Source organism: Hakea prostrata, chromosome 1 (genome assembly GCF_041222555.1).
Source record: "Hakea prostrata isolate BN-2017 chromosome 1, UWA_Hpros_2, whole genome shotgun sequence".
Taxonomy (NCBI): domain Eukaryota; kingdom Viridiplantae; phylum Streptophyta; class Magnoliopsida; order Proteales; family Proteaceae; genus Hakea; species Hakea prostrata.
In genome coordinates this window covers 2,204,916-2,232,426 of record NC_142600.1, presented here as the reverse complement: position 1 = coordinate 2,232,426, position 27,511 = coordinate 2,204,916, and the positions used below count along the sequence as shown (strand labels likewise).

The 27,511-nt window shown below is 37.3% G+C and overlaps 1 protein-coding gene across 1 annotated transcript in view; it reads right to left on the bottom strand.

Moving 5' to 3' along the window:
* Window positions 1–388: 388 nt before the first annotated feature.
* Window positions 389–27,511, bottom strand: part of LOC149026584 (uncharacterized) — a 39,506-nt gene continuing 12,383 nt past the window's right edge. Inside the window, exons 7-23 of the mRNA XM_089154469.1 lie at window positions 25,073–25,236; window positions 22,253–22,323; window positions 21,842–22,042; window positions 21,689–21,727; window positions 19,025–19,132; window positions 11,227–11,316; window positions 10,948–11,023; window positions 10,132–10,228; window positions 9,980–10,049; window positions 9,711–9,887; window positions 9,475–9,597; window positions 6,302–6,385; window positions 3,767–3,951; window positions 2,657–2,795; window positions 2,529–2,588; window positions 2,372–2,440; window positions 389–1,623 (exon numbers count right to left, since the gene is read on the bottom strand). Coding sequence (XP_089010595.1) covers window positions 1,510–1,623; window positions 2,372–2,440; window positions 2,529–2,588; window positions 2,657–2,795; window positions 3,767–3,951; window positions 6,302–6,385; window positions 9,475–9,597; window positions 9,711–9,887; window positions 9,980–10,049; window positions 10,132–10,228; window positions 10,948–11,023; window positions 11,227–11,316; window positions 19,025–19,132; window positions 21,689–21,727; window positions 21,842–22,042; window positions 22,253–22,323; window positions 25,073–25,236 — 1,867 coding nt within the window. The 3' untranslated portion in view covers window positions 389–1,509. The remainder of the gene's footprint in view (window positions 1,624–2,371; window positions 2,441–2,528; window positions 2,589–2,656; window positions 2,796–3,766; window positions 3,952–6,301; window positions 6,386–9,474; window positions 9,598–9,710; window positions 9,888–9,979; window positions 10,050–10,131; window positions 10,229–10,947; window positions 11,024–11,226; window positions 11,317–19,024; window positions 19,133–21,688; window positions 21,728–21,841; window positions 22,043–22,252; window positions 22,324–25,072; window positions 25,237–27,511) is intronic.

Sequence of the window (27,511 nt, the reverse complement as noted above, 5' to 3'; positions counted from 1 at the left end):
TATGACTGTCTTTTTCCTCAATAATATATATATATATATATATATATATAGAAAAGGGATTAAGAACACCATTAATGTATAAAATCAACTACCCACAATATCTACTTCTCTCGTTACCTCCTTGGAAATGGCTCCTTACACATTAATACATTTTCTTATAGGTGACCCTACAGATTATTAATACTTAAAAAAGATAATTATGGAGATGACCCCTACCTTCTTCTTCTTCTTTTCTTTTCTTTTTTTATTTTTTATTTTTTAAATTTTTTTTTTTTGGGGGGGGGGGGGGAGGTAAATGAGATGACCCCTACTCTTAGTATATGAATATATCATCCGCTAGTTTGTACATATAACGGTGTAACCCATCCCTCTCCCTAAAGACAATTTAATATTTGCAAATAACAACAAAGAGTGGTAGCTCATATGCAAATATAATATATTATCAACCACGGAATTGAATATTACTATTAAAATCCAAAGAACATTCTCCGTGCTTTTCCTTCTCTTGCTTGTTAAGGTTTGTTATACTTTTCTTCTTCAACACGGTTGGTCACTTTATTTACCTGGTGGAGGTTTACTTATTTATTTGATATGACTGGATAGGATAGAGGCGAAAATAGTTCACTTTTCTTCTTGTAGTAAACTCCCACCCCCTTCTCTCTAATTTCACTTGCAACCAAACTATATTTTTACAAGTGATACTTACATGTTCTATTTCCATCACATCCATCACATTCCAATAAAATAAAATAAAAACTTCCACCTAAACTAGACGTGTGCTTTCATTGGCCCTTCCTTAATAAATTGACACAACAGGGAGTCTGGCGACAAGCCCATTTAATCCCTTCTTAGAATTGATTTAAATACACCTGTTAGGTTCCAGGCTGTTGTCAATTATTAATTAGGCAATGAACAATGTCATGTTTCATGAGTAGGAGATGTGGATGTGGAACGGACTCCATTGAATGCTTAGCTTAGCATCCACAATTCAGCAATGTTTTTTTCTCTTTTCACTGGATGGGTTCTTGGGTTTTTTCTCTTTCCACTAATGGTTGGTTGAGAATCAATACTATAACCATGGTATCTGATTTACCCATCTGAAATGCTTACAGCAAACATAAGAAACAATTCTCTGAGCTCTTAGTTAAAACCCAATTATGAATCATTTCACATATGAAAGTAGTTTATGAACTTCAAAACTGCATTGGCATTGCCAAGGCTACAAGCCCAGCCAAAGTTCCCGGATGTTGATTAACTCAAATATAATGTCTCAATTTTGGGTTGGGAAGGGAGGGAATAAGGGAGGGAATAAACATAATTACTACAATATTCACATTTTGGTGGTCTAATATCTGGAAATGAAGGCCTTTCACTCTGTAACATATGCAGGAGCCTCTCTTATGATACCGGAGAAAAAAGGAATTTCGGTTTAGATGCATGAGGTTCTCCAAGAATAAATTAAAAAATAATTCTTTATATACAGGGAAGAAAAAGGGGCAAACCATCATGTTAATTGCCAAATCCAAATGGAGATTTTCTCCTGCTACCACCTTCTCCATACTGCTCATTCCATTTCCTAAGCTCGTTCATGCTTGTGGCATCATAAGCAACCGATGCTCCTACCTAATAAAACCAGTCAAAGCATCAATATCAGTTAGTGATAAGGTCCATTGAGTCCTGCCTGCTGAATGGTTATCTTGTACCACAAGGTTCACAATTAACCAAAGAAAAATCCAAGGCAAAAAAGTTTACTACATACAGAATCATCCCAAATTATTGGAAGGAATTCCTCACAACCGCAAGTGTTGCAGAACTCCAATTTACCACATAGCACCGTGTAAAATTTTCAAAATTTCTTATTTCAACTTTCAGTAGTGAAGCCAACCAAAATTGGGTGCAGGGAAGAACATGGACAAAGTAGAAAAGGGTGAAAGCACATAAGGATGCAAGGCTCCAAGATGGCAAGGAATGGCCATAAAGGAATAAGGAATAGAAAGTGCAAAACGTTCAGAAGAGCTGGAAAAGGAGAAGAAGAAAAAGAAAAGAATACTTCATTGAATGAAATTTTATAGAGCACCCTGTCATTCAGAAATTTGAGTTCATCATTGTCTCTCCCTTTTTTTTTTTTTTTTTTGCATGATCCGATTTTTAACAAAGCACAGTGAAATAGGTCATCCAGTCTCAGCAATCATTACTAATAAGGAAGGATTGAATTTTCAAACACCTAGAGGAAACACCTAAATGGTTTGTTTAAGAGGGAATAAACATGGATAACTAATTGGGCATCAAATCCACTTCAATCACTTGCAAATATTGCATACATTTGACAGGGTATATTATAAAACTGAGAACATAAAGAGAGGAAATTTACCTTAGATTTTGCCTGAATGAAATCATCCAAATTAAGCTGCCTCAGAACTGGAACTGGATTGTTTACATCCTAAAGAAAAGAAACAAAATATATATGACAAGTTAGACTCTGGGGGAAGGGCATCCAATATCCATGTAATAAGTCCAAAATTTCACACCTTTTTATCTTCTTTAAGAAAATCTTGGACAGGCCTGTAGGCTGCAGCAATGCAAAGGTTCTACACAAAAAGAAGGTAATAAGAACCAAAGCAAAAACTTGACAGGGGGAATAATATCAAAATATTACCTTCAAATCACTCCCTGAATACCCTTCTGTTGCGTTGGCAAGCTCATCAAATCTAAAGTCAGCTTCAAGGTTTTCTTTCGAAAGAACAATTTTTAGAATTTTCATCCGGTTCTCAGCATCTGGTAGGTCCACATATATCCTATAAGCAGAGACAAACACAACTATGAGGCAATATTCGTACAGTTTTTGAGTGAAACATAACCTTACTAAACCAGTTTGAAATGGGCACAGCACAAATGCTTGAAAATCAATGAAGTTGCACACATTGCATTTCTTGACTGCAATATGCTGCTTGTAGGTCAAGATAGTAGGAATTCCATCCACATAAAATATTCTATTACTACCCCAAAATTGCACTAGAATAATCCTGTAAATTGAGAGAGAGAGAGAGAGAGAGAGACCACGATGTGCTCCCCATTCTGGTCATGTGAAAGATTGTATATAAAAATCTTACCAGAGGGATCTACAGGAAATACAAAAACAACAACAATAAACCTTGTCCCAACTAAATGGGGTCGGCTACATGGATTTTGCCCTCCAATCAGCTATGTTTGAGCCATGCTAGATAAAAGGCCTAAGCTATGCATATCCTTTCTCACCAATTCTCTTAAGGTTATCTTAGGTCTGCTTCTAGCTCTTCTAGTTCCTTCAATTTGGATTATATCACTTCTACAAGTACATTTATATGTCTTCATTGAACATGGCCGTGCCCAATTAGACATACTCCTTTTATTTCTTGCCCAATATATCCAGGTGATAGGAGGGAGCTAATCATTGAGAGTGCTGACTATTTGGTACTCTGTAGAGTTCTAATAATGGATATGGTTTCACTTTTTGATTGGATTTCAATCTACAGCATTCTCTTACCCCACCCACCACAGCCCACAACCCCCCCCCCTTTCCCCCACCCCACCCCCTCAAAAAGAAAAAAAAAATAATAAGAAAAATACAAATAAAAAGAGAGACAAGAAAAGAAAGAAGATTTTTGGAATATAAAAATTTAATTGAGTAAACTAGGTAATTGAAAGGTTCCTTTTTACAAATAGCAGCAATGGTTTGTAGTGCAACAATAACTGAATAGAATGAGGCCAATTCCTTGAAGCCTATTACCTCCTTGGCAATCGGCGGATGACGGCATCATCTAGATCAAAAGGCCGATTTGTGGCACCAAGGATAAGAATTCTTTGGCTCTCTTTTGACCTTAGCCCATCCCAAGCAGCCATAAATTCATTTCGCATTCGTCTTGTCGCCTCATGCTCAAAAGCACCACCACGGGCACCAAGCAAACTGTCAATCTAAATGGATCCAGAGGCAGAGTTTTAGTATCAGAACTTAACAGGTTTAAGATCATAATATAGGCTTTGAGCAAACAATCAAGCGAATGAGAAGAAATGATACCATAAAACCTGGCATATTTAAGAAATGTACATTACAACTTCCACCAGAATCGGTCTCCTCTTTGTTTTTCACCATAATTGTCACATGACATGGATGGATGTAAATGACAGAGGAATCTACCCATCTCATTGGTCAGATTTCAGCTCCAAATGAGGCTAGAATTCTGAATGCCACTACATGCCAGAAAACTTTGTGGCATTTTTATTACTTCAGATCTTGGATCAATCTTTGGACCAAGTTTGGGGTTTGTCTAGCTTCCTGATGCGAACCAAAATTCTGCCCCTGGCTAAAACCCTGGAGTGGGTCCTGAGGCCACTCCAAAGTGGTGCACCTATGGCTAGGTGAACAGTCTTGGAGGGTTATTTTGGTCCTTCCAGCCCTGATTATCTGCTGATTCTAATTTTCAGAATTTTATTTTTAAGTCCTTGGGAATCTTCTTTAAGATAAGACTCTTATCGGTCTTTATTCACAAGATTTCCTTTAGTATTTAAGTCTTAGGGGGAATCTATTTTCAAGGAGATTCTATTAGATCTTTTATTATTTATTTGGACAGTTGAACTTATGTAATGGGATCCTAATCTATAAAGGAACCCAACCAGGATTAGTCTTTTAGTAGGCTATAAATAGCCTATTCTTTCTTTGTAATTGTTAAAGCTGATTATTTGATTAAGAATATTGAAGTTGAGGACTGTGGTTCCTGTTTGAGGGGGCCACAATGGATTTAAGAAAGCATCTTCTTTAAAGATCAGCAATCTACTCTGTCTAGCACTCTTCTTCAGAAATTCCAGCCAGTGTTCAAGAAGCAAGTAAAGCAACACCAGCCCCCTCCCCTCTCTCCCCTACCATTACAGGCATCCCTCATGTCTTCTCCTTCAATCGCAGCCAGCCCCTGCCCCTCCCTCACCTCCCCTAACCCCAGCAAGCCCTTCCCCCTCCCCTGTTCTGTGCAAACATCCCTGGCTTCCCTTAGCTGCCACACCTTCGCAACAGCCTCCCTAGGTCCCCACAACAAGCCTGACCCTAACCCCAGGACTCCCTCTACCCCTTCCCCCATCTCTCACCTTCCTCCAACACTTGCCCTTCCTCCTAACCCTCTTGGCCTCTCTGTCTCTCTCTGTCTCTTATTCCTTGCCGCAAACCAGAAACAGCAAACACAAACAGAAAAAAGAAAGAACAAGAAAACGTAAAGCAAAGAAAAGAAGAGAAAGGGCAAGGAAGAAATAGAAAAGATACTTCCAAAGATCCAACCCATATCCATTACATCATCATCCAATTTGGGTTTGTTAAAACCTTAAAATCTCCCCAAAACCTCCCCACACCCAACCGTAGATTTACCAAGCAGATTTGATACATCCCATAATTCTTTGTCAAGCTTCAAACTTAATCCCATTCCATCCCATATTATTTTGTTACATCCCAAATTAATTTTGAGTATCTCAAACCATCCCTTGGGAGGTTGTCAACAACCCATATCAATCCTAACTTGTCTCCAAGGCCTTCTGTTAGGTACCTGAATGAGGCTACTTAACAAGGTGGAATAACTCAAGAAGAAAAAAGGGACTTTAAATAAAAGTTGAATAAGAAACAATACATTCTACCAGCAATAGGTGATTCCTACGGCTACCCAAGAGCAATAGCTCTCACATAAACTTTCTCAATGCTCAAAACATGTCTCTTCTACTCTTCCTTCCCCCTATTTATAGCAATTACGTTCCTACAATATTAATTAACAGAATCATCCCAATTCGAATAGGACTCTTCAAAAGTAACCTGAATTCGAATAGGACTCTTCAAAAGTAACCTGAATGTAATATGACTCTTCAATCTAATCCTAAAAAGTAACCTGAATACAATAGGACTCTTCAAATCTGCCAATCGTTTCCTTCCATAGAATTTAGGGATTTACTTTCCCTGTCGAGTGTAGACTTGTGTTACTAGGGACCTATCACCTTCCCAAAATTCTTTAGAGATCCACAAACATCTCATTATATTTCAGACTTATTTGCTGGAAGATATAGGGCAAACCCTTTATTTTAGGGAATCAATTCAAGAAGCCCTAACCCTAAAATTGGGTTTCCATCACTTCCTTAAGAATAAGGCCAGACCAGCGGCCGGGCGGGGGGGGGGTGTGTGTGTGTAAAAAAGTCAGTTACTTCCTTCACAAAGTTTAAAAAACAAACAATATGTTTGAATTTGTACATGCATGTGACTAGTATTTGTATTCAACTATGTCCAAGGAATTCTCACCTCATCAACAAATACGATAACAGGTGCCAGCCTGCTGGCAAAAGAGAAAAGGGCCTTCGTGAGTTTTTCAGCATCTCCAAACCACTGATTCAGAACAAAGCACGGAGACAGTTAATATACTTGCAATGAATGGAAATACAACCAACACTACTCTTACTCTGCTTCTCACTCCTAATTTCCGCAAAATCTTAACTAGTGAACTACATAGTTTCACCAACATGCATGTCCCTCAAAGTTTCTCCATGATAAACTAAACTAAAAGTATACTCTATGGTTAACAGTTTTGTCAAGGTGTGAGAAGAATACAGATTTAGCAAAATAAGTTATCTGCATTAAAAAATTGAGACACGTCAATCAACTGAGGCTCAAATACTTGACAAGATATTTTGGTAAAGCTTTCCACCACTCTCAATGACATGAACGGAGGCTAAGTTACCTTGGTTATTTGGTCTTACTTATAATTTCATATATTTAAGATAGTCAGAATACTTAGGAAAATGTAGGCCTAATAATCCCATCAAGGGTAATATTTGAGATAGTCAACCTTAATGTTATCTTGAGTTGGAATCAGGTTGTTATTTCATCTCCAAGTTTAGTTTGAACCGAAGTACGAAAAAAAAAAAAAGTTTGAAAAGATTGAAACTTTGCAAATTTGTACAGTTAAATGAATCCTTGAAATGAAAATCGAGTAGACTGTATAGAGAAGCCAGATTTTGAAGAAGTTTCAATTCACTCAAGTAAGATTTTCAGCTAAATATCCTGAGAACTCTAAAACTACTAAAAAACCTCAAAATTTAGTCAACTTCTACAAAAACCCAGTCTCAGTCAGCAATAGAGCATCCAATTCAACGCTTGGGTGGATTTGAAGCATATCTTGGCCAAATTTCCTCAGATTTTTTTACTTTCCACCCATCAGGGCATGTTGTGACGCACTTTGAGAGATTCTTCAAATGGAGGGTGACATGGCTACCATGTGTCATAAAATACAAAGTTGAACCACCACTTTCAGTGTTTCTTTTCCCCAATCTAAAGCTTCAAAATATGTAACCAAGTTTAAATAGACTAATCCCTATTATTTTCTATGATGAAATTTTTGGCCTGGTGAGCAATTCATGATTCTTTTTTCATTCTAAAGATATTTCAATTGCAATTATTAATTGTTGTGTTCTCTAGCACCAATTATGTGCACAATGGGCAATACAAAAGATAGGATGCTAAAACATTCAACCTACAGCACCAACCTATGGTCCAAAGCCAAAGTACATTTCTGGTACATTTCTCTTCCAACGTAAGCAGTTCAAATATATATAAAGATGCTTGATTAGGAATTATTACCTGAATCTAAAAGCCAAAATTTCACTTTTGGCACATTTCTTTGCTTAATTATTGAATTTGGATCTAACTATTTCATTGCTCTTTTGGTTTTTCAGGGTCTAAACTGGCTCTCCTGCCATATGATGTCATTTGAAAGACTATCTAGATATCATTTCAATGAAATTTCAACGCTCTTAAGCCATACATTGTTTAGACGCTAAAATCTGCTAATACTGTGACCAACCAGCTAGCCAAGGATGAGGTTGAAAGCATGCAACTAATCCCAGTAAAAAACTGGCCAAAGTCTCCAAGTTGTCTTGGTCCTGAGACACTGCATGTCTTGATCTCAGGCCTGATTGATACCAGGTCCAAAACCAACATCTTGATCCATGTTAGATAGAAAAGGGTGGATCAAAGGCTCAATGCAACTTGGTGTGGCAATCTTTGTTCTTTCTTTAAAATCTTCTTGCCTAGATAATTCCCACACATCTAGATACTACACATACACATACATAGAAACAGAGGCTATCAAGGTGGCACGAAGACCAAGTTGTGGGAGAGGACCCAAATCCAAAAGGCTGATCAAGGTGACCAAGGAACGTGGATGCTAGGTGATGCAACACGAAGGCAATAATTCTTAAGGGTGGGCGTTAGAGTAGACAAAACTTTTATTCTCCACTTGATTCCAAGAGCTTCAAATTTTATTCCTATGCAACCAATCTTCTTGCTTGCACAGTTCAATCTGTGATCTTGAATTCACAAAGGAAGTCAGAATTCTAGGCCGGGGGCTTTCAGCTATTAGTATAAAAATGTGCCAGGTTCTTAGGTCCGCATTGGCTTGGATGCCACTGTGAGGGAATCTGGTTGGAATACCATACTTTATAACTAATGAGTTTTTACTCTATTCACACCCACCACTCCACCCCCACCCCACCCCCAAAAAGAAAGGGGGAAAAAACAAGTGTTCTTCGACTATCAGGGCTTCCCCATGTTTTCCTGCACCATTTAAACTCAAGAAAGTAGTGGATAAGAAGATTCCTTTGTTTCAGTTGTTTGTGCATTTTCTCTTTTAGGGTTTTTTTTTTTTTTTTTGGGGGGGGGGGGGGAGAGGGGTTGGTGAGGAGGGAGATGGGTTAAACTACAATTGCAGTAGTGTCATACTAGTAGAGTAGAAAGATAAACGCGAGTTGATTGCAACTCATCGAAGTTCAAAACTCGTCATAAGGTTCAAAGATTCTATTACCATCCCATCCACTGCTGAGTCGTTGCATCCCATTTCAACAATATTACAATAAGATCTGACCAATAAAAAGCCTCAACAACCTAAGCAATATATATGCAATGTGTTTGGTTAAATAAGACCCAAAATCCAATTATAATCTGAAGACCAACAAAGTGAGCCAAGTGCAAGAAGAAAAATGATGCATTCAGCTTGATTATTTAAGCACTAGAATCTGTTAGGAAGAGGTAGCCAGAAAAATTACAGACAATACTTTTTGCAAAAATCAATTAATATTTACCAAACTTACCAAAAAGAGGTTGATGTATGCATAGTTGCATTATTACTATGTTTTAACTTCCAAAACAGATATAAGACTGGACCATGGCAATTACTCAGGACTGAAATTTGAAACCACAACTGTTACAGTTCCATCATTCAGTTTCAATTCCATGGATTGCATCAAACAAAATGAAACTAAATAAGTCACGAAACATGAAGAAGGAATGTTTAAGCCACAGAGAGTCCTGCACACTTCAGAATTAAGTGCAAGGATCATACATTTTACAGGGCCTGCAAAAAATACAAGAAACTGGGCAACAAATGGAATCCCTTTAAAATTGATAGGTGCAAAGAGTACCTTTGATGTAAGTGTTGAACCAGTTATGCTAATAAAATTTGCTCCTGCTTCTGTCGCAAGAGCTTTGGCAAGAAGCGTTTTCCCAGTTCCTGGAGGGCCAAATAGCAGTATCCCTTTGCAAGGCTGTCATCATTTTCCAAAAAGTATAAATTTGCTATCAAATTGTAACCTAGAACAGCAAACCAAAAAGTCCTACCAGGAAATTACAGCCATTACAGAAAAGAAAACAAAGGTACCCGCAATAGGTTTCCATGCAAAAAAAGCTCTGGTCTCCTCATTGGAAGAATCACAAGTTCATTTAATGTCCTTTTAACATCTTCAAGGGCACCAATATCATCAAACATGACACCAATTTCATCAGGAGGAACCACAGCTGATATGAAATTAGTTTCATACTCACCCTTAGCAAGGTTCTGCAAAAAACTGGGAATGTTAGAAATGCCATAGCGAAGATAACTAGGCCTACATGAAGCTTTAGCAGAGTCGACCATATAGAAATAGCTACCTTCAAGTTTTGTGAAGGTTTTGCAGATATCATTTCCTGCTCCCTTAACCTCGAAATTGCATTTTCAAGACTTCACATGAAGCAACAAGAGATCAACTTCCAGATCACACAAGATAATAAAGAGAGAAAAAATAACAGTAGAGAATTCTTACCTTCCACGAGGTACATTTAACTTATCCCCCTTTATTAAAGGAAGAGTGCATGTTGACAGGTAATGATTTCGAGCCCGTCCAACAACTTTCTCAGCTTCTGCAATTACACCAACCATCACTCACAACCCCCCGGGCCAACCAAAAACAAATAATATACGGTAGTTGATAAAACAGTAGTGCAGTATAATGCTCAAGTGAGCGGTATAAACGCTTGTGATTTTTCCCCCCTCTCTAAACAAGAAGTAGTTTGATGTAAAAATGGATAAATAAGATTATAACAAGGCAAGGCTTGGTAAGATGACAAGCTTGCATCATCGTGACCAACTCATCATCAATTCAAGTCTGGAAACAGCCTCCCTCTCAAAGCAACTGTAAGGCTACATGCTTTATGCAAAACAGCAGCATGCCAGGTATGTCCTTAGATGAAAAGGAATTTGCAGATTAATTAATCATTTAGAATGTAAGTTTTTTACAGAGTTAATCATCCTCTTCAAAAAACAAATGTTTATTTTGTCTCCACATGTACCAATTGCAAAGTTTGAAAAAAGATTGGCAGCTTGATTGAAATTTCCCTTTTCCCCTTGTCATCTAATTTTTCTTTTTCCTTTTTTTTTGTTTTTTTTGGTTGGTGAGGTGGGGGTGTTGGGGGGTCGACTCCTACCAGTATGACATTTTTTACTCGTTAGCTATTTCAACTTTAAAATGCAAAACTTGAATCGATATAAGCATATTGAATTTTATTTTATTTTAACAAAGGACAGAGACTCCAAAAACCAACCTAAACATGTAAATTTATGATTGACCAGAGATTCTTACTTTGCTTTGTTAGGATCACACCATCTGTGTTTACATGTAAAAGCTCCATGCAGGATAGCTCATGCTCCTCTAGCACCTGAGATTCATAGTTAAAGAATTAGTTTTGTATGCTCTAGTAAATAACTGAACTCACAAGAAGAGCACACCATGGCGTGTAAGTAACAATTAGTTATTTGATAAGTTGAAAATGAAAACATTTAAGCATGCCTTGGCATCATGTAGTTACAAGTAACAATTAGTTGATCAATTAAAATAACAAAAGGGAGCATTTCCTCTTACTTTGTGCAATTCAATTAAGTTACTCCGTGATATTATGATTTTCCTGTCATCTTCAATTTGTTTATTGAATGTTCTGAGTAGTTCCTCTTCCTGCAAAATGTAGAAGACAAAATTTTTAATTACATCGATGACTCAAGTGTATCTTGCTTATAATGCAATCACTTGGCAGATTAAATGATACTGAGTCATGAAGCCCACCAAAAGAATTACAGGAATTTAGCTCAAAAAGAGTCTATAAATCCACAGAATAGAACAAAACTCAAGAGAGAAAAAAAAAACTGTTTTATTCATCGATAAGGTCATGACTCTGAACAGATAATGGCCTGTAAAATTTCATGCATAAGTTCAAAGGATACACTCTCAAAAGAATCCATATATCCATAGAGAAATAGACAGCAACAATGCAAACCTAATCCAAGCTAGAAACTGGAAAAGTGACTTACAAAAACACAGAAGAAGGAAATAACTAATGGAGTTTGTAACTAAGGACTGACCAAAACTGAGTGGTCTACTTGGACTCTATGACCAGCAGAATTTCACAGAAATCTGAGAATGGAAAAGGAAAGTGTGCGTGTGCAAGCTAGAACCTAGAATTATGGATTCTAGAAACCTGATTCAGTAATAGGAGAGAGAATTTAGAAAGTGTAAACAGAAACTGAACTGTCAAATTTGAAGGAGTTCTAGCAGTAATAGGAGGCATACGGACAAAAAGCAAGCTGTAAATAGAGCTATCACACTGGTACTAATATGATTCAAATTTTCAATTGAATTCACCAAAACTTCGGGTTCCAGAAGCCTCTAAATGAAACAACGGTCAACTTCAAAAGAATACCAGATTTTGACCAAAAGTTGGCTTTCCAGCCAAAATTTCAGTCATTTTGACTCATTTTGGTATAGACTCCAACATTTTGTTCCCTCACAACTGAAAGCTATAGTACTACTCTAAAACTCAGTTTTTTGGTGTACTCATTTAGCTACTGAATCAAAACTCAATAGTCAACAATGGGACATCCACTTTGACACTGGTGGATTTGAAGCATACTTGGCCAAATTTCCTCCAATTTCAACAAAAGAGCTGTTGTGATGACTTTGAGAGATTTGGAGATCTGAAGCCCATTTTGGGAACATTCTCTGACAATTAAATCTTCAAACATGTTTAGAAATGCTTAATTAGGGTTATCAGAAGCTTTGGGCCAAAATACAGTCATCTAACCACTGAAATGTACCAGATTTTGATCAAAATTTTGACTGCAGTCCAAAACATTTCAGTTCTGACCCAGGTCATTATCAAGGCAGCAAGGCAATCAAGGTGGTTGGGGCCTGCTTAAGTGCCATGGCAATTAGGCGGCCAATGCATTTTGGCATGAATATCTATTGAAACTGACTCTTTGCTCAAACATGGTTTTTAATGCCATCACTTGCAATGGAACCAGTAAATTAGTGAAAAACAACTTGAATGATTGCATTTAATGATAATATTTGCATTTAAAACCTAAATTTCCCAGAAACTGAAATTTTCTTTTTTGGTATTGAAATACATGCAAGAAATCTATCCTTCATACATAATCAATTGAAAGTACTCATACTTTGTTCTCCTTGTATATAATATATTACAAGACACCAGCTAGTCACCTAGGTGACACCACAACAACTATGGCAACAACATTCCTTTCCAATTAACCCTTCCAATACGACACCTGATACAAATACTTCAAAACCATCGTCTAGCTGGCATCACAAACCTATTAGAAAATCAACTCATCAATCATAAATTCATCGAGTATAGACCAACATAAACATTATTGCCAACTCAAAAAGTATACTGAATAAACCACACATCCACAGCCATCCTGAAATCTGTAACAATCTGTGCCAACAAAACAAAATTACTGTACGTAACCATAGCCCAAGGTCCCGAAATATCGTTGCTTTCTCAGTTTCTACAAGGCTCGAGTCCAAACCACATGCAATACCAGAGCTCACATCTTCTCAGCTAACATTTCTGATTCTTGCCAAAATCTCAACCTATTATTGGTATACTCCATTGGTATCAACAATTCTATAAAGACATCTCCAAATCACTTATTTGCTCCAAATATTACCAAAAATAAAATCTTGGAAAACCTAAATTTGACATTCAAGACTACATTCAGATAATAATATTTTAAACATTATTATCAAATTTTGACATTTTATACATAATTTTAATAGAAGTGGACTAGAAGAGCTAGGGGTAGACCTTTTTGACATTTTATACATAATAATATTTTCCCTTTTTTCTTTTTTAAATCAAATTTTATTCTACAAAGCCGTATATGAACTTAATAGTTAGTCATTTCAAAATCAGGAATCAATGAATCATTAAATGGATAAAGAACTTATTTGGCATCACACTATCATTGGTAAGTAAACATGTAAATTACTACTTTTATTTTCATACTTATAATTTGATATAGTTTATGGTCATATGTCATGATGCTTGATGAGAGGAACTTATGCTTGTGTTTTTTTTTAATAAACTTTCATAATTATGATTCTTGAATGCTTTTTTTTAGATGAATGTGATTCTTGAATGTTTATTTAGCCTATAATAGAAATTTATCAGCTTAAAACTAGTTGTATTGAAGAAAAAAAATTGACCGCTTTGGTCGCCTTGCAAACTTGAAAAACTTGATTCGAGGGAATTGAGTCGTCATCTTCTTGGGAGGGTCATGGTAGGCTTTTCAGAGTATCTTCTTCAAGTTCCAGCAAGTTCTTCCAGTCTCCAACTTCAGTTCAACAAACCAGCAGCATCTTCAAGTAAGTACAGCAGTCCAGCCCCCTTCCTGCTCCTCCTTTCTCACCCGATACCTCCCCCACCCTTTCCCTTTCTTGCACAAGCACCCCCTCCCCTCTCCCATCACTGTAACAGCCCCTACACCCCTCTCCCATCACTGTGACAGCCCCTATACCCCTCCCCCACCCTTGCGGCAACCCTAGGAATCACCCCTTCCCGCCCCTTGACCCTGGGCACCATCCTCCTCTTTCTCCCATTCAGCCCCATATTTTCCCCCTTCTTTTCTTGTGGCAGATCTGGAATTACAAAAGCAGAAAAGCAAAGAAAGAAACGAGAGAAAGAAGAAAAAAAGGAGATCAAGAGAGTGTCCAAGAACTTACCAAGATTCAAGAAACCTTCCCAAGAACCCTTCACTCACCCAAGGAATCAACACATAACATCCCAAACCCCTCCAAAGCTATCCACCACTTTCCTAGGGTGATTTTGGGTATCTCAAAACCAGCCCATAGGAATTTGTTAAAACTCTGACTATCCCAAAACCAACCCATATCAAATTTGCCCCATCCCTAACTTTTTCCTAAGATTTCAAGATAAATCCTTAACCCATTACCATTTCAATCCCTGCAACCCATCTAATTAATCCCAACTTAATCCAAGACCCTAATTCCCAATATTAACCATCCCATCTAGGTTTGCTAAAATATCCCATTCCCAGGTTTGATAATTACTTTGCTCATTCGTTGTTCACAAGAGGAAAGGATTCTGGGCTAACCCTAATTCTAGGGAAACAATCACAAAACCCTAACCCTAGAATCGAGGTCACATCAATAGGCTTTGCGAATGGGCCCAAAACAGTGGCAGCATAAAGGCACATGAATTTATTTTATTTTTGGATCCACTTTAAAGTGATTAGGTGGTCAGATGATTAGGTTAAATGGGTTAGTTATTTGTTTTTTAATTTGAGTCAAGTAGGTTTTTTATGAGTTTGAGTTTGTTAGGGAATTAACTAGAGAGTCCTTTTCCTTTTACTATTCTCTATCTATAAGAGTCCTTTTTCCTTTTAAATCACAAGTTGTAAGACTTTATGTCACCTTATTTATATTCCCCATCTTGGACGAAAAAAGTGGACTAGGTTAAAGTAAATTTCAGTTTTCAGCGTTGGCTGTGAGAGTCTCTGTAGTGAGAAGAGGAATCTAGTGCTCAAAATTCCAAAGATCAATCAGGTTGGTGTCTAAAACCCCAGACCTTTTAGGTGTTTCAAGTTCCTCAAGAAAGGAGAAGAATCTCAAACATTCCACCTCTAATTCTTGAGGATTTGACCTCTCCCCCATCCACATTATTTTCTTTATTCTGGAAAATTTTCCCCCTTTTAATTTTCGGATTCCCTTAGAATCCAAAATTTCCAAGTCATCTCTATGCCAATCGACCACTTGGAATTTACTTGAACTTGGAGGAACTCTTTCTACCTATTTAGTTCACAATCCCCCCAAGTTACAGCTCCATCCAAGAGCTCTAGCCCCATTAAACATAGGAGCCCTACTAGGATTTGAACCATGGAAGAAAATTCGATCGAAATGGTCGAAATTTCGATCGAAATGCCTGCAAAAATCCAAATTGAAACGAAATGTAGTAGTAGGCACGAAATGTATCCATATCGATTTCGTATCGACCGATACGAGTCGATATTTCAGCCCGATACCATATCGGGCCGAAATGATACTTCCACAGCCTTTAAAGTATCCAACTCAAGCTCATTTTCGACCTTACCGTCATTTCGAGTAGTACCGAGCGATATCGCCCTGGAGATTTCGACCTCCTTTTGAAGATTTTGCTGATTTCTCTTGCTTTCATCCCCTTCTACACCTAATTTCTAGTATTCCATTTCCTTCAAACACTTGATTTGCTCCTTCATTTGTGCATTTTCTCAAATCTTGCAAGGTGAGTAACCAACTTCCTCATTTTTTTATTTTTGTTTCATTTGTGCCTTAAATCATGTTAGATTGCTTCCAAATTTATATATGTTTACTTTAGAGTGTTGATCTATGAATTTTTAGTGTCAAAATTATTTTTTGATTCTTCCTACTATTTTTTTACTTTTTCTGTTATTAAAAATTATTTACTAAATTATGTATATTGTTAAAAATGTTTATGTATAGTACATGTATAAGCTTCAAATGAATGTATGTGAGAGTTGAGACACCATATTGCTGTGGTGTTGAATTAATTTTTTTTCTGTTAATTATGTAATTTTACTGTATTTAATATATATTTAAATAATTAAAAATATATATATTTAAATATTAAAAAAATAATTAATTTCTGTTTTAAATTTAAAAATAGGAGAGTATTAGTGGAAGCATGTATGCAATTTTTTGAGCATGTTGTGGATATTTTTAAGATAGTGTGTATTTTATATATTAAAAAATACTCATATAGTTATACTTTTTTTTTATATTTAAAAAATAGGAGGTTATGACGACGATGGTGGTGATGATGACGGTGATGATGATGAGGAGGGTGTGGGACCTCATGACCTAGGGACAGACCACCACCACCACCACCAGCGTACGTGAGAGTCAAGGGGGGGGAGGACGACCACCGAGATTCACAGGAGAGAGTCAATTCACCCACGCGACACAGGATTCAGACCATACTAGAGCTGCATCTCGAGGCAAAAATGTTTCCTCTACATATTCGAGGAAGGGGAAGGGGAGACAGCACGGCTGGAGCACAGAGGACACGCCATCATATGGGTCCTACCGTCCATCCGATGCCGAGAGCTTGGTGGGATCTATGAGATGGATGAGCATTGATGATGCTAGAGACTCCTCTACCTCCAGAGGATTTGGATGGCATAGGCCTGCAGAGTCCTCATATGATACTGTTGTGGAGAGTATTGGTTCTACCGAATCGACTTATGGTTATGGTCCTTATGGACCATATGGTGTCCCTCTTGGCTATCAGATTCAGGGTCAGGCCAGTCAGCCACGACTGGAGCCTTATGGTTATGGAGCGGCCTATGGAGCCTATGGTGTCCCTCCCACTGTCGATTATCGAAGTCAGTCACTGCGACCTTATCAGTATCCTTATCCTTCTCCTAAGAGCCAGGGGCAGGGTGCTCTTTCATTTGTTGAGCAGATCTTCCACACTATTCCACAGCCACAAGGCCCACCACCACCAATTCCTTTGGAGATTCACAACTTCCCACCGTTAGGGAATCTTATGCATGTGGATGAGGCCACATACAGAGGTGCAGTTCTTGACTATGTCCAAAACTATATGGGGCGGGGGCAAACATCATGGGAGTTATATTGTAATTTGTATGGGGTGCAGACGGAAGAGGGAGACCTTGAGGCTTGAATAGAATAGACTTGTAAGAAATAACATTCCAGCTTCTTCTCTGATTCATGTACTAATGTAGTAATATACTATATACTTGGAATGTTGGATGTTACATTTTCAGTAGTTTTTTAGTAAACTAGTAGTTTTATAGTGTTTATTATGCTTGAAATAGCTAGTTTGCAAAAATTCAAATCAATTTGAGTGCATTTGAGGCTCGAAATTGAGTTTTCAAGAATCAGGAAAAAAGTATCCAGTTTCGGTCGAAATTTCGACCTTTTCCAAGGTCGAAATGTTCATTTCGATCGAAATTTTTACCTTGATTTGAACTCCTACTAAATTTTGGGATTCTCAAACCAGCCATCAAATGTAGCCAATTTTCACACCATATCATCCTTAGGACATGCATACAAATCCCTTAAAGTTTTATTCAAGTCCAACAATTAGAAATACCCTATACAGCCTAGTTCAAAACTGGCTGTGACTGACTTCATTGAAGATCTTGGAAGTGTGCTGCCTTGTTGGATTCCGCAATGCAGGCTTGTTTGCATTATGACCTTTCTTCCCACCCCTTCCTCCTCTCTCCAAACTCCACACACACTTGGAAGACAAGATTCAATCCCAGGATGTAGTGATAACAGGCCCCGGCACTTTTCAGATATATTAGCTGGCATTTTTCATTAACATGCAGAGCTGTAATCAGTATATTTTGAGTGGGATTGATATGATTCAATTAGTTTGTAAGTTGCAGGAGAAGAATGAGCAAGGAGACGAAGTAGAGACAGAGAGCAGAATAGAGGTAGGAGTTAACTTCTTTGATGCTCTATTACTGAATTCTATTACATTTATTGGATTTCTATGGCTCAACCATTTCATTAGATCTAGATCTCAGCCCTTCATCTAACAACCCATTTCCCATTTCTATTTAAATCTCAGCCCTTCATCCCTAACAACCCATTTCCCATTTCTATTTAAATCTCAGCCCTTCCTCTCTAACAACCCATTTCCCATTTCTATTTAAATCTCAGCCCTTCATATCTAACAACCCATTTCTATCCTTGAGTGTAATCCTTCAGAAAAAGCAGGTCTTTTGCTAATTCGTGTTGTCCTACGTGGAGGGTCTTCTATTAATTCTTGAGCTGCTCCAGGCACCGTTGGATTTGTATCAGGGATGGTACAATCTTTTATAACTGTCAAGGGAATGGTTCTCTTCCAAGTTCCAGGTGGTACAATAATCAAACCTAGCTTTGTTTATGATGAACTGGTCCCTTGTCTTTATTTTTTCCTTCTCTCTCTGTTTTTCCTCCTCATTATTGTTTATTGTTTATTTTTTATTCATTCTCTACAATTCTTTTGAACCCATTACCTAGAAGTTACTCATTTCTTCCAGAGTCTTTGCATCTAGACATCTACCTGGCTTATCCCTTTCGTTGTCCTTACATACTATAGCTTTTCTTTGTTTCTGTGCATTACGATGTGCACTATATATTTCTCCCAGCAATAGAATTTTACTTGTAATCTAACAACCAAAAATTAATGAACTGCTCACACACTCTTCCAATTAAGACAAAGTTGGATGTATTTTAATGGATTCACTCAGAAAAAGAGCAAAAACAAGATTTGGAAACTTTCAGTGACACAAAACAACAAGTCCTCAATAAAAATAATAAATTTCATATTTACCTTTGGAGGATGAAGACAGAGAACATTATTGAAAAGCTTATATAAATCATCATCCTGTGACCTTTTTGTTGCTCTTAATCCCTCTGTCAGTCGTTTTAAAGAGAGTGGCTGTGCAACAAACATAAAGATATCAAGTTCAGAGCGAAAAATTTAATAAGTGAAAGAAAGAAAAAAAAAACAATTCCACATGATTTCCAGTGTACTTACACAGTAACAATACTACAGACTTGGAATACTAAGGGCTAATAAAGTTGAATTTGGAATATCCTTTCCTCTTTAAGAACATGATGCAGAAGTCTGATATGTATCCCAAATATTAAAATTCATGTTCCCAGATGGCAAGGGCATAGTCTGTTCTTTAGCATTTTCACACAAATTACAATGAAAGAGAAGTATCTAACACAATACAGCATCAAAATGAAGTATCAGAGTAATATAAAAATAGAATACAAACAAACATTCCAACCGTCCCAAGGAGAAGCAATACAACTATAAAGTGTGCCCCAGTGCAGAAGTTCGATGTTATAATCAAAACTTGAGCAAATATCTCCCCCCCCCCCCTTTTTTTTCCTATTCCAAGCACAGCCAAACTTGACAGAACAGTGTAACCTAGGGCAAATTCAGACCCTAATGGTAATGGAACTAATGCATCAATATCTGAATTGCATGGTCAAAGTACATTTGCCCTTCCAAGACCCTGTAGTAGTTGGATTTTTATTTGCAGCAGCCGATGCTGGCTGCTGCCAAAGGTATAGATCTTGCCACATCATCACAGTTTGATCTAACGGTTGAGAATCAAACTGTGGGGGTATGCTTGTAAATATTTTTTTTTTTTTTTTTTTACATTCAACATTTAATCTTTTATAGATTTGCAAAATAACCTTACATCTACTGATCCCAAACCCCCATTTCCCTGTGTCATTTGAAGGATGCGAACTGTAACTCTCCAGGTTGCAGCCTTGGCATGAAATAGATCGAAATTGCTGGTGAAGGTCATGCCGCGATCATAGTCCCAAGTGTAGTACTGAGATTTCACCTCCGTTGGCAGCTCGTTAAAGGCTTTGATGGCTTTGATCGTGCAAGTGAGAACCTCAGAAGGGATGACTTGGAAGAATCCAAATCTCCTAGAGGCGTCTGGGATTTCTTTCACTATAACAGATCAGCGGTCGGAATTGATGCCGGTGAGATCGACGATTGGAACTTGAAAGGAGATGAGAGGAGAGGTGGAAGCAAGGGGCAGAAATCGAGAGGTTTTCGGGTGGGAGGACGAAGAAAGGAGGGATGGTGCTGGCGCCGGCGTCCACGAGAAACACATGCATATTTACTCTCTCTGAGAGAGATCAGAAGAAGAAGCCGAGTGAAGACAAGTTTCACCAAAAAATTAAGCCGCTCACAGACTTGGAGCGAGCTTAAGATTCTTAACCAGCTTAAAATTAAAATCTGCTCTAGTTGCTTTGCTTCATCTCTTATAAAAGCCCCCTCTTTCTCTCTCTCTCTTCCTGTGTTTCCTTCTATAACTTTCTCCGGTCATTTCTCTCTTTCTCGATCTTTGCTGTAACCACCATAGTCATTGCTAAAGGAGCCGGGAAAACCTAGAAGGATCCTTCCTCAAACAATAACACTGCAACTAAACACCATCGCTGACTCTCCAACCTCCAGGTTCGCATCCTTCGAATGCCGACACAGGGAAATAGGGGTTTGGGATTGGGAGATGTAAGGAGTTATTTTGCAAATTTATAAAAGATTAAATGTTGAAATTTTTTATTTACAAGCATACCCCCACAGTTTGATTCTCAACGGTTAGATCAAACTGTAATGATGTGGCAAGATCTATACCTTTGGCAGCAGCCAGCATCGGCTGCTGCAAATAAAAATCATAGTAGTTGGAACCTCATCCCTGGTGATGCTTTTGTTCACCATTCATTTCTCAGTCATTCCCTCAGGATCCAACACCAACACTTAAGAAATTGATAGGGGTAGTGCCTTCTAACCATTTTTCATGGCATTGTGATCACTGAATGCATGCTCAACTCAAACAGTTAGTCAACAACAATACATATTGACCAAATACCTATTATCTATACATTTGCTTACTCAAATCACCAATTTTGGAAGAGAATATTATCGTGTCCATTAGTTAAATGACTTCCAATAAGAAATGCTGGCACGTCATCTGCAGACCCTCCCAACATATTGGTTTTCTTTTCAATACTGCAGCACAGGTTGATCGGGCATGGAAGTCTTTAGCAGATCAATCGCCCTGCAACCACTGCTGCTAAATGATTCATGATAGCAGCAGATTGAGACCCTTATTCTCAACAGACAAAAATTCTGCATCTATGACCTTATTTTCACTGTTTAAATAAATTGTTTTCAGTTATAACAGTCTACCGCTTGGGACTGCTCAGTCCAAGATCATGTTGCTAACTACCATGCAGATGGTTTAATGCAGCGATTACAAGCATACATTGTCAAATCAATTTCATCTCGAGTCATAGACACGATGCATGGCCCTCTCCATAAACAATTAGGTCAAATTTTAGACAAAATTAAGACCGTCAAAAGGGGACTACGTCACTACCACTTTAACACTAAAAAGAAAAAGGAAAATACATTAAAAAAAGGCAGAAACCATATGATTTTTGTATTGAAAGAAATACTTACAAGCTTTCCAAGGTGACCGAAACCAGGAAGTACCATAGTCTGTCAAACAACAAAACAATGAAATATTAGTGATATCTTAGGACCTTAGGATAGCCTAGTGAGACCCAGACCCTGTCACGTAGAAGTTACTCAATGGAAAACTTTGAAGCTTACAAATGTTTCTTTATCCTTTGAACCCGTTCCAGCTTCAACTTTGTTCTGCCCACAAATCAAAACTACAGGGCCAGATAGTTGGTCAAACATTTCCTCAACCTTACGAACAAAGTCCTTACGTTTTGACTTGGGAACAGCCCTTGACAACCACTGGTAAGAATCTGGAAAATAAATGATAAGGGGTTGCATGGATGGCAAAGCCTGCAAATAAAAGAAAATCAGACTTAAACCTGCAAATACAGAAAAACCAGACTACAAGTTTCAATTTCCATAGAAATGCACCAAGAACATCCCAAGAAGGATCTTATGTCTCAGATATCAGGGAAAAAACATATTTCTCATCATTAATTCATTATACAAAATCGTTATACTTCAACTATTTAAATTGGTCAGCCCAGCCGAGCAACTCACCTCCCAAAGTGCCTCCATGGCTATGTACCAATCTTCAGACTGCATATCAAGATCAAGCTCAATATCCTGAACTGATGATACATAAAATTTGATCACATCTTGACAACATCATATAAAGTATTATGCTACAGCAATAAGAAAAATCATTGTGAAATTCAAAAATGGGCCAGTTAAACATAGGCCAAGACTTCAGAAGAAATCTCCCTCTTTACTTCTCTTCCTGCAAGTCTCAGAAAATGATGAAAACTGCCACATAGGCGAGACGAGAAGCACAGATATGTGTGTGTGTGGGCGCGTGGGTGTGTGTGTGTGTGTGTGTGAGAGAGAGAGAGAGAGAGAAGCTCACAACCAGCCAACAGGCCAGGTCAACACTCAACCACAACTCAAAATTTTATTATTCATTCATTCACATCTAATTTCTCCATCAAATTACTGCATGATAAAGAGAAAATTTTACATGATAATAGAAGATCAACTCAAAATAGAAACCACACACATTATCAAGGCTATAAATATCAGCTGAAACTCTCAACTGAGAGATCTTGGCTTTAAGAAAACTTGAGTCAATGCTGATTCAGACCAAGATTCAACCTGATTCTGTGCATGTTTCACACATTTTTGGCAGTTTTGACCAAAAGAATCCCAAGTGATGACCAATTTCGATCAGTTTTAATGCTCACGACATGCCGAGGCTCATCCAGAAAATTACAGGTTTTGGTTGAAACCTGTGGAATTTCTGTTTTGGCCAGGGTTGAAACTGGCCTCAAAACCGAGATTTAAACCTCATGCATAGAGGAAATAAATCAAAAATAAAATCAACCAATAATCTTATGTAATCATCCACTAGTATTCTCCTTTTGAGGGGGAAAAATAAACTAAAGAACACATCTTAAAGTCCTGATTTAGGGCTCCAAAAAGGTAACATCTATCCATCCAGGCTAGAGCAACTATCAAATATACTACCCAAGTCAGGAGAATCAGAAAACAGAAAATAATAAGAAGCAAATATTGGGCATTCGCTAGGCAAACCAGGTTAGAAAAGAAATCCAATGTCATACCAATAACGTTGGTGTCAATTCTCAACAAGGACATTAACTCAGCCAGCATTCTTTTAATATTGAAGGGAAAGACTCTTACCCCATTACAAGGGAGAAGTGTCCCATTGAGTCAATCAGGTGCAATGTTATTTTGGACAATGGTTGGACTCTATAGAACTTGACTTCTTATTTTTGGGTTTATTAATGTAATGAGCTAAACTTAAAAGCCCATAAACTGAGGGTAAAGTTAGTACACCAGATTAAGAGTGAAGTGTTTTCAGCATACTGAATAGCTAGCTTGAGCAATACATTGGGTTTACTTACTTGAGTGAGTTTGTTTAAAAAAATAGTCAGATTAGTAATTTTAAGTCTTTATATGTATGTAATACAACCCCATTAGCCAAAGATGATTTGAATAAACAATATGACAATTTTTCTAGTATCTTATATAATGCTGACTAGTGCATATGGAACTGGTATTTGAAACCCTGCTTCTGCTGGTTCTTCCAATCTAGAAAATCAAGCATCATCTGTTTTTCTCTCTACTCTTCCATGATTCCATCAATCTGATTTGTTCTCTTGACAATGCAGTTACTTCCTTGCTGACATTTGCTACATAAGTCGAGGACAGAGATACTAGACAGTATGTACATTTAATATGGACTTCCAATCTGCATATTACAGGCTGTTAAGTAAATTGAAACCCTTTGCTGGGGTGGTGGTTTGGGTTTTTTTTTTTTTTGGGTGGGGGGGGGGGGATTAAGGTCAAACCTTACTGTGAGACAAAAGCCTTGAAGATCACCCACATAACAAAAAGATAGTCTCTGAAGCTCAAGGCAACCCAAGGCAATGGAAGCTTACACAGGCAACCAAGGCAGCCAATCATCATTTTCCATTTCCCCATGATGAACGCTATTTAGAATGCTACTATATACACCTTATATATATAATTAAAAAAAAAATCAGCATTAAGCCACATCAAGTCAGAGAAACCAACATTAAATCACATCAAGTCACAAAAAATCAACATTAAGCCACATCAAGTCATCAAAAATCAATATAGAATAAAAAGACATCAGAACAGAAATTGAAACAATAAACACATCCACTTGGTTTATATAGTTCTTGGAAATGATCATTCATCTGGTATAACTAGACTGACATTCAGTTTATACTGTTTCTGGAAAACAAGTTTTTATCTTTTTGTTTTCGATGTAGCGGCGTTCTCTGGAAAGTTTGACTGGGCAAACAATTTTGTGTATACATAGCCTTTTTTGTATTAGGTAGAGTGCACAACCAACTCCCCAACAGATGCAATACATTGCTTAGTAACATAGGACTTACTGTCCTGATCAAACCTTGTTTGATGTGTGGGTGTGCTATTAAATAAATATATAACATCAAACGAACAGATTATTGTATCGTTCTTTTAGCTTTTAGCATTATCATATCATAAGATCTATCAAATTTTTAGATCTGAGAAAAGCCCTACAATTTGAAAGTTGAAAATCTCCCTAACAACCAAAAGTTTAGTTTTTTATCTAAAACTGGGGGTTGCTTTTTCTCCTGTGGAATTTAAATTTGAATTATTTTTTATTAGATTCATTTAGGGCAATGCTTATTTATGAATTATATCAAGCAAATGGACATAATTTCAAAGTCAATTTTCAAAATAAAGAACATTAAGAAAAATAAACCAACATTGTGCAATAGGCAACAATTGACTAGAACCCAAGGCGACACCTTCAAAACTATGTTTAACTAATTTGAAAAAGAAGCATACCACGTATCCAATAAATTGAAGGTTGTGCCCCTTGTTCTGAACTTTTCTCATCCTTATCCCCGTCTGCTTGGTTTGCAATACCATCTAAAATGACTGCAGCTTGGTCCCCATCCACCTCATACACTTCCCCGCGCTGGCCGCTTGACTGGAACAAGTGGTATTTGCTGATGAAAAAATCACAATTGAGAAACCAAGCATATGAAGCATCACTAACATTCAGAAAAACAAATTTTCTGATGAAAAAATCACAATTTAGAAACCAAGCGTATGAAGCATCACCAACATTCAGAAAAAACAACTTACTCAAAAAATAATAAGACAACTACAGAAATGTAAATAGTTTCCCAAAGAAATCAGTACAAATTTTACTAGACATGGTATAATCCAAATGTGAAAAAGAAACGCACAAGATAAAAACTGAAGCCTTAAAATATGAAATATGAAAAAGGTAGTGTAGAAAGAATGCATCAAAGAAATGAAATATATGATTCCAGGGTCTTGTGCTTCCAAGCTTATCAGAGCCAAGATGGAACAAGTATATAAATTTAAAGTTTCACTTATCAAAGGTATCAATATTTATAATAACTTGATGGGCAGTAATCACTAAGACAAGGATTGGCTATCACAGAATCTATCCTGTAAAATTTTCAACTTATGCACTAGTAAATTGCAATTGCTATGGATTCAAAACTCGATGACATCAACAATGAAGTTACATAGGAATAAAACATCTACTCTGGCTGATAAAACATCATAAACTGGAAAGTTAGGTAGTTATATAAGAGGGCCACTGCAAGCTGTGTTGGTATTAACTAATTATATACAATGACATCAGGAGATCCAACACGTGAATGTCATCCTGGTTTGGCTCATAAAAGATACATTTGCAAATAATCTATAGTTCGCATATAATAATCGAATATAGACAGGAAGTGCTTTTAGTAAGTCGAAGTGCATGCAAAACACAACTGGCATAAACAAATTGTTAAAAAACAAGTAATATGCATTTATGGATATGAAACCACCGCAATTATTTTAGAGAAACAGCATCACTTGTTATATGGCAGCAAAAACCATAGAATTTCACGGAAAATTTATATGGTTTCACTGAAAATGAACAACTATCCAAAACACAAAACCACTGCCACCATCGCCAAGTCCAATATGTGACCACCGTTTTCTCTTTGAGAAGTCCGCCAAGCAGGAAACAAGGGTAAAGATCCACATAACCTGACACCTTTCTGATCCAACATACGTCACCAAGATAAATTAACCTAAATTGGTGAAACATCCATAAAACCATGTGCTTTTAAAAAGGATGGCACTATAACAATTAAGAAGAAACCTCTGCATGATCTTAAAGCCCTGCCAACTAAGGATTCAAGCATAAGCAATCCTTACATCCTCCTTTAACCAGCAGGAGAGTCCAAATTCTTCCTAGTAAAGAGTACCGACCATTTACTTGCAACATTTGAATGCTGTCTACACTCTTAGTCTATAATATATTCTACCAATTATTCACAAATTTTTCCAGAAGAAAAGATAATTATGTCTGGCTTGTTTAGCAGCCCAGGGTGCCCTATATTCTCTTGAAGCAACAAACTCAACTACTTTGGATCACTAACCAGCAAATCAAAAACAACAACAACAAGAAGCCTTGTCCCAACTAAATGGGGTCGGCTTTTGAATCAACAACCAACCATGACTACAATTTGGAGTCAATAACGATAACAATTGATTCTAAGAATTAAAATGGCAAGCATTCTAGTTTTACTCAGAATGACAGTTTAATTACCTGTGCAGATAACCAATTGCAACTGAGATGATTATGCACATAGAAAATACAAGGAAATATGGGGGCAATACAAAGGGTATATAGCCTTTGCTACTTACTATGTAGAGAAAAATATTCAATATAACATTCATCTTCTAAAAGCCCAATCATTACACAAAGAGCTAACAACGTTACAATATTAAGGGGCACAATTTCTTGATATGCCTCAACAAGAAAGTACTTCTGCAATGATACATACCTGTACAGTTGTACGTGGTAAAATATGGTGATTGTTCAACCAGTACCATGTTCATAAGATACATACTCGAAAAGCTCCTAAATTATATGAGATTAGAGCCCCAGTCTGGATTTCAGCACTCCCTTTTTAATAAGGATAAGAAAAGGATGGATGCATACAGCTCTAATGCATTTAACTGCCCTCACCCCAGCATCATGTTGCAGGCTTGCTCATATGTACTCTCTGAAGCCCCATTGATTACATTTTGAAGAAGCACTCCTATCAGATAGACAATCAGTCTGGGAACTTAGAGTGCAGATGCTTGATTGTCTCAGAATTCTAATCTGTAGTTAAGAGGCCCTACCCATCATAAGTACTTTTCTTGCAGTAGCTTATGATCTTCCCATCATAAGTACTTCTTCCAAAA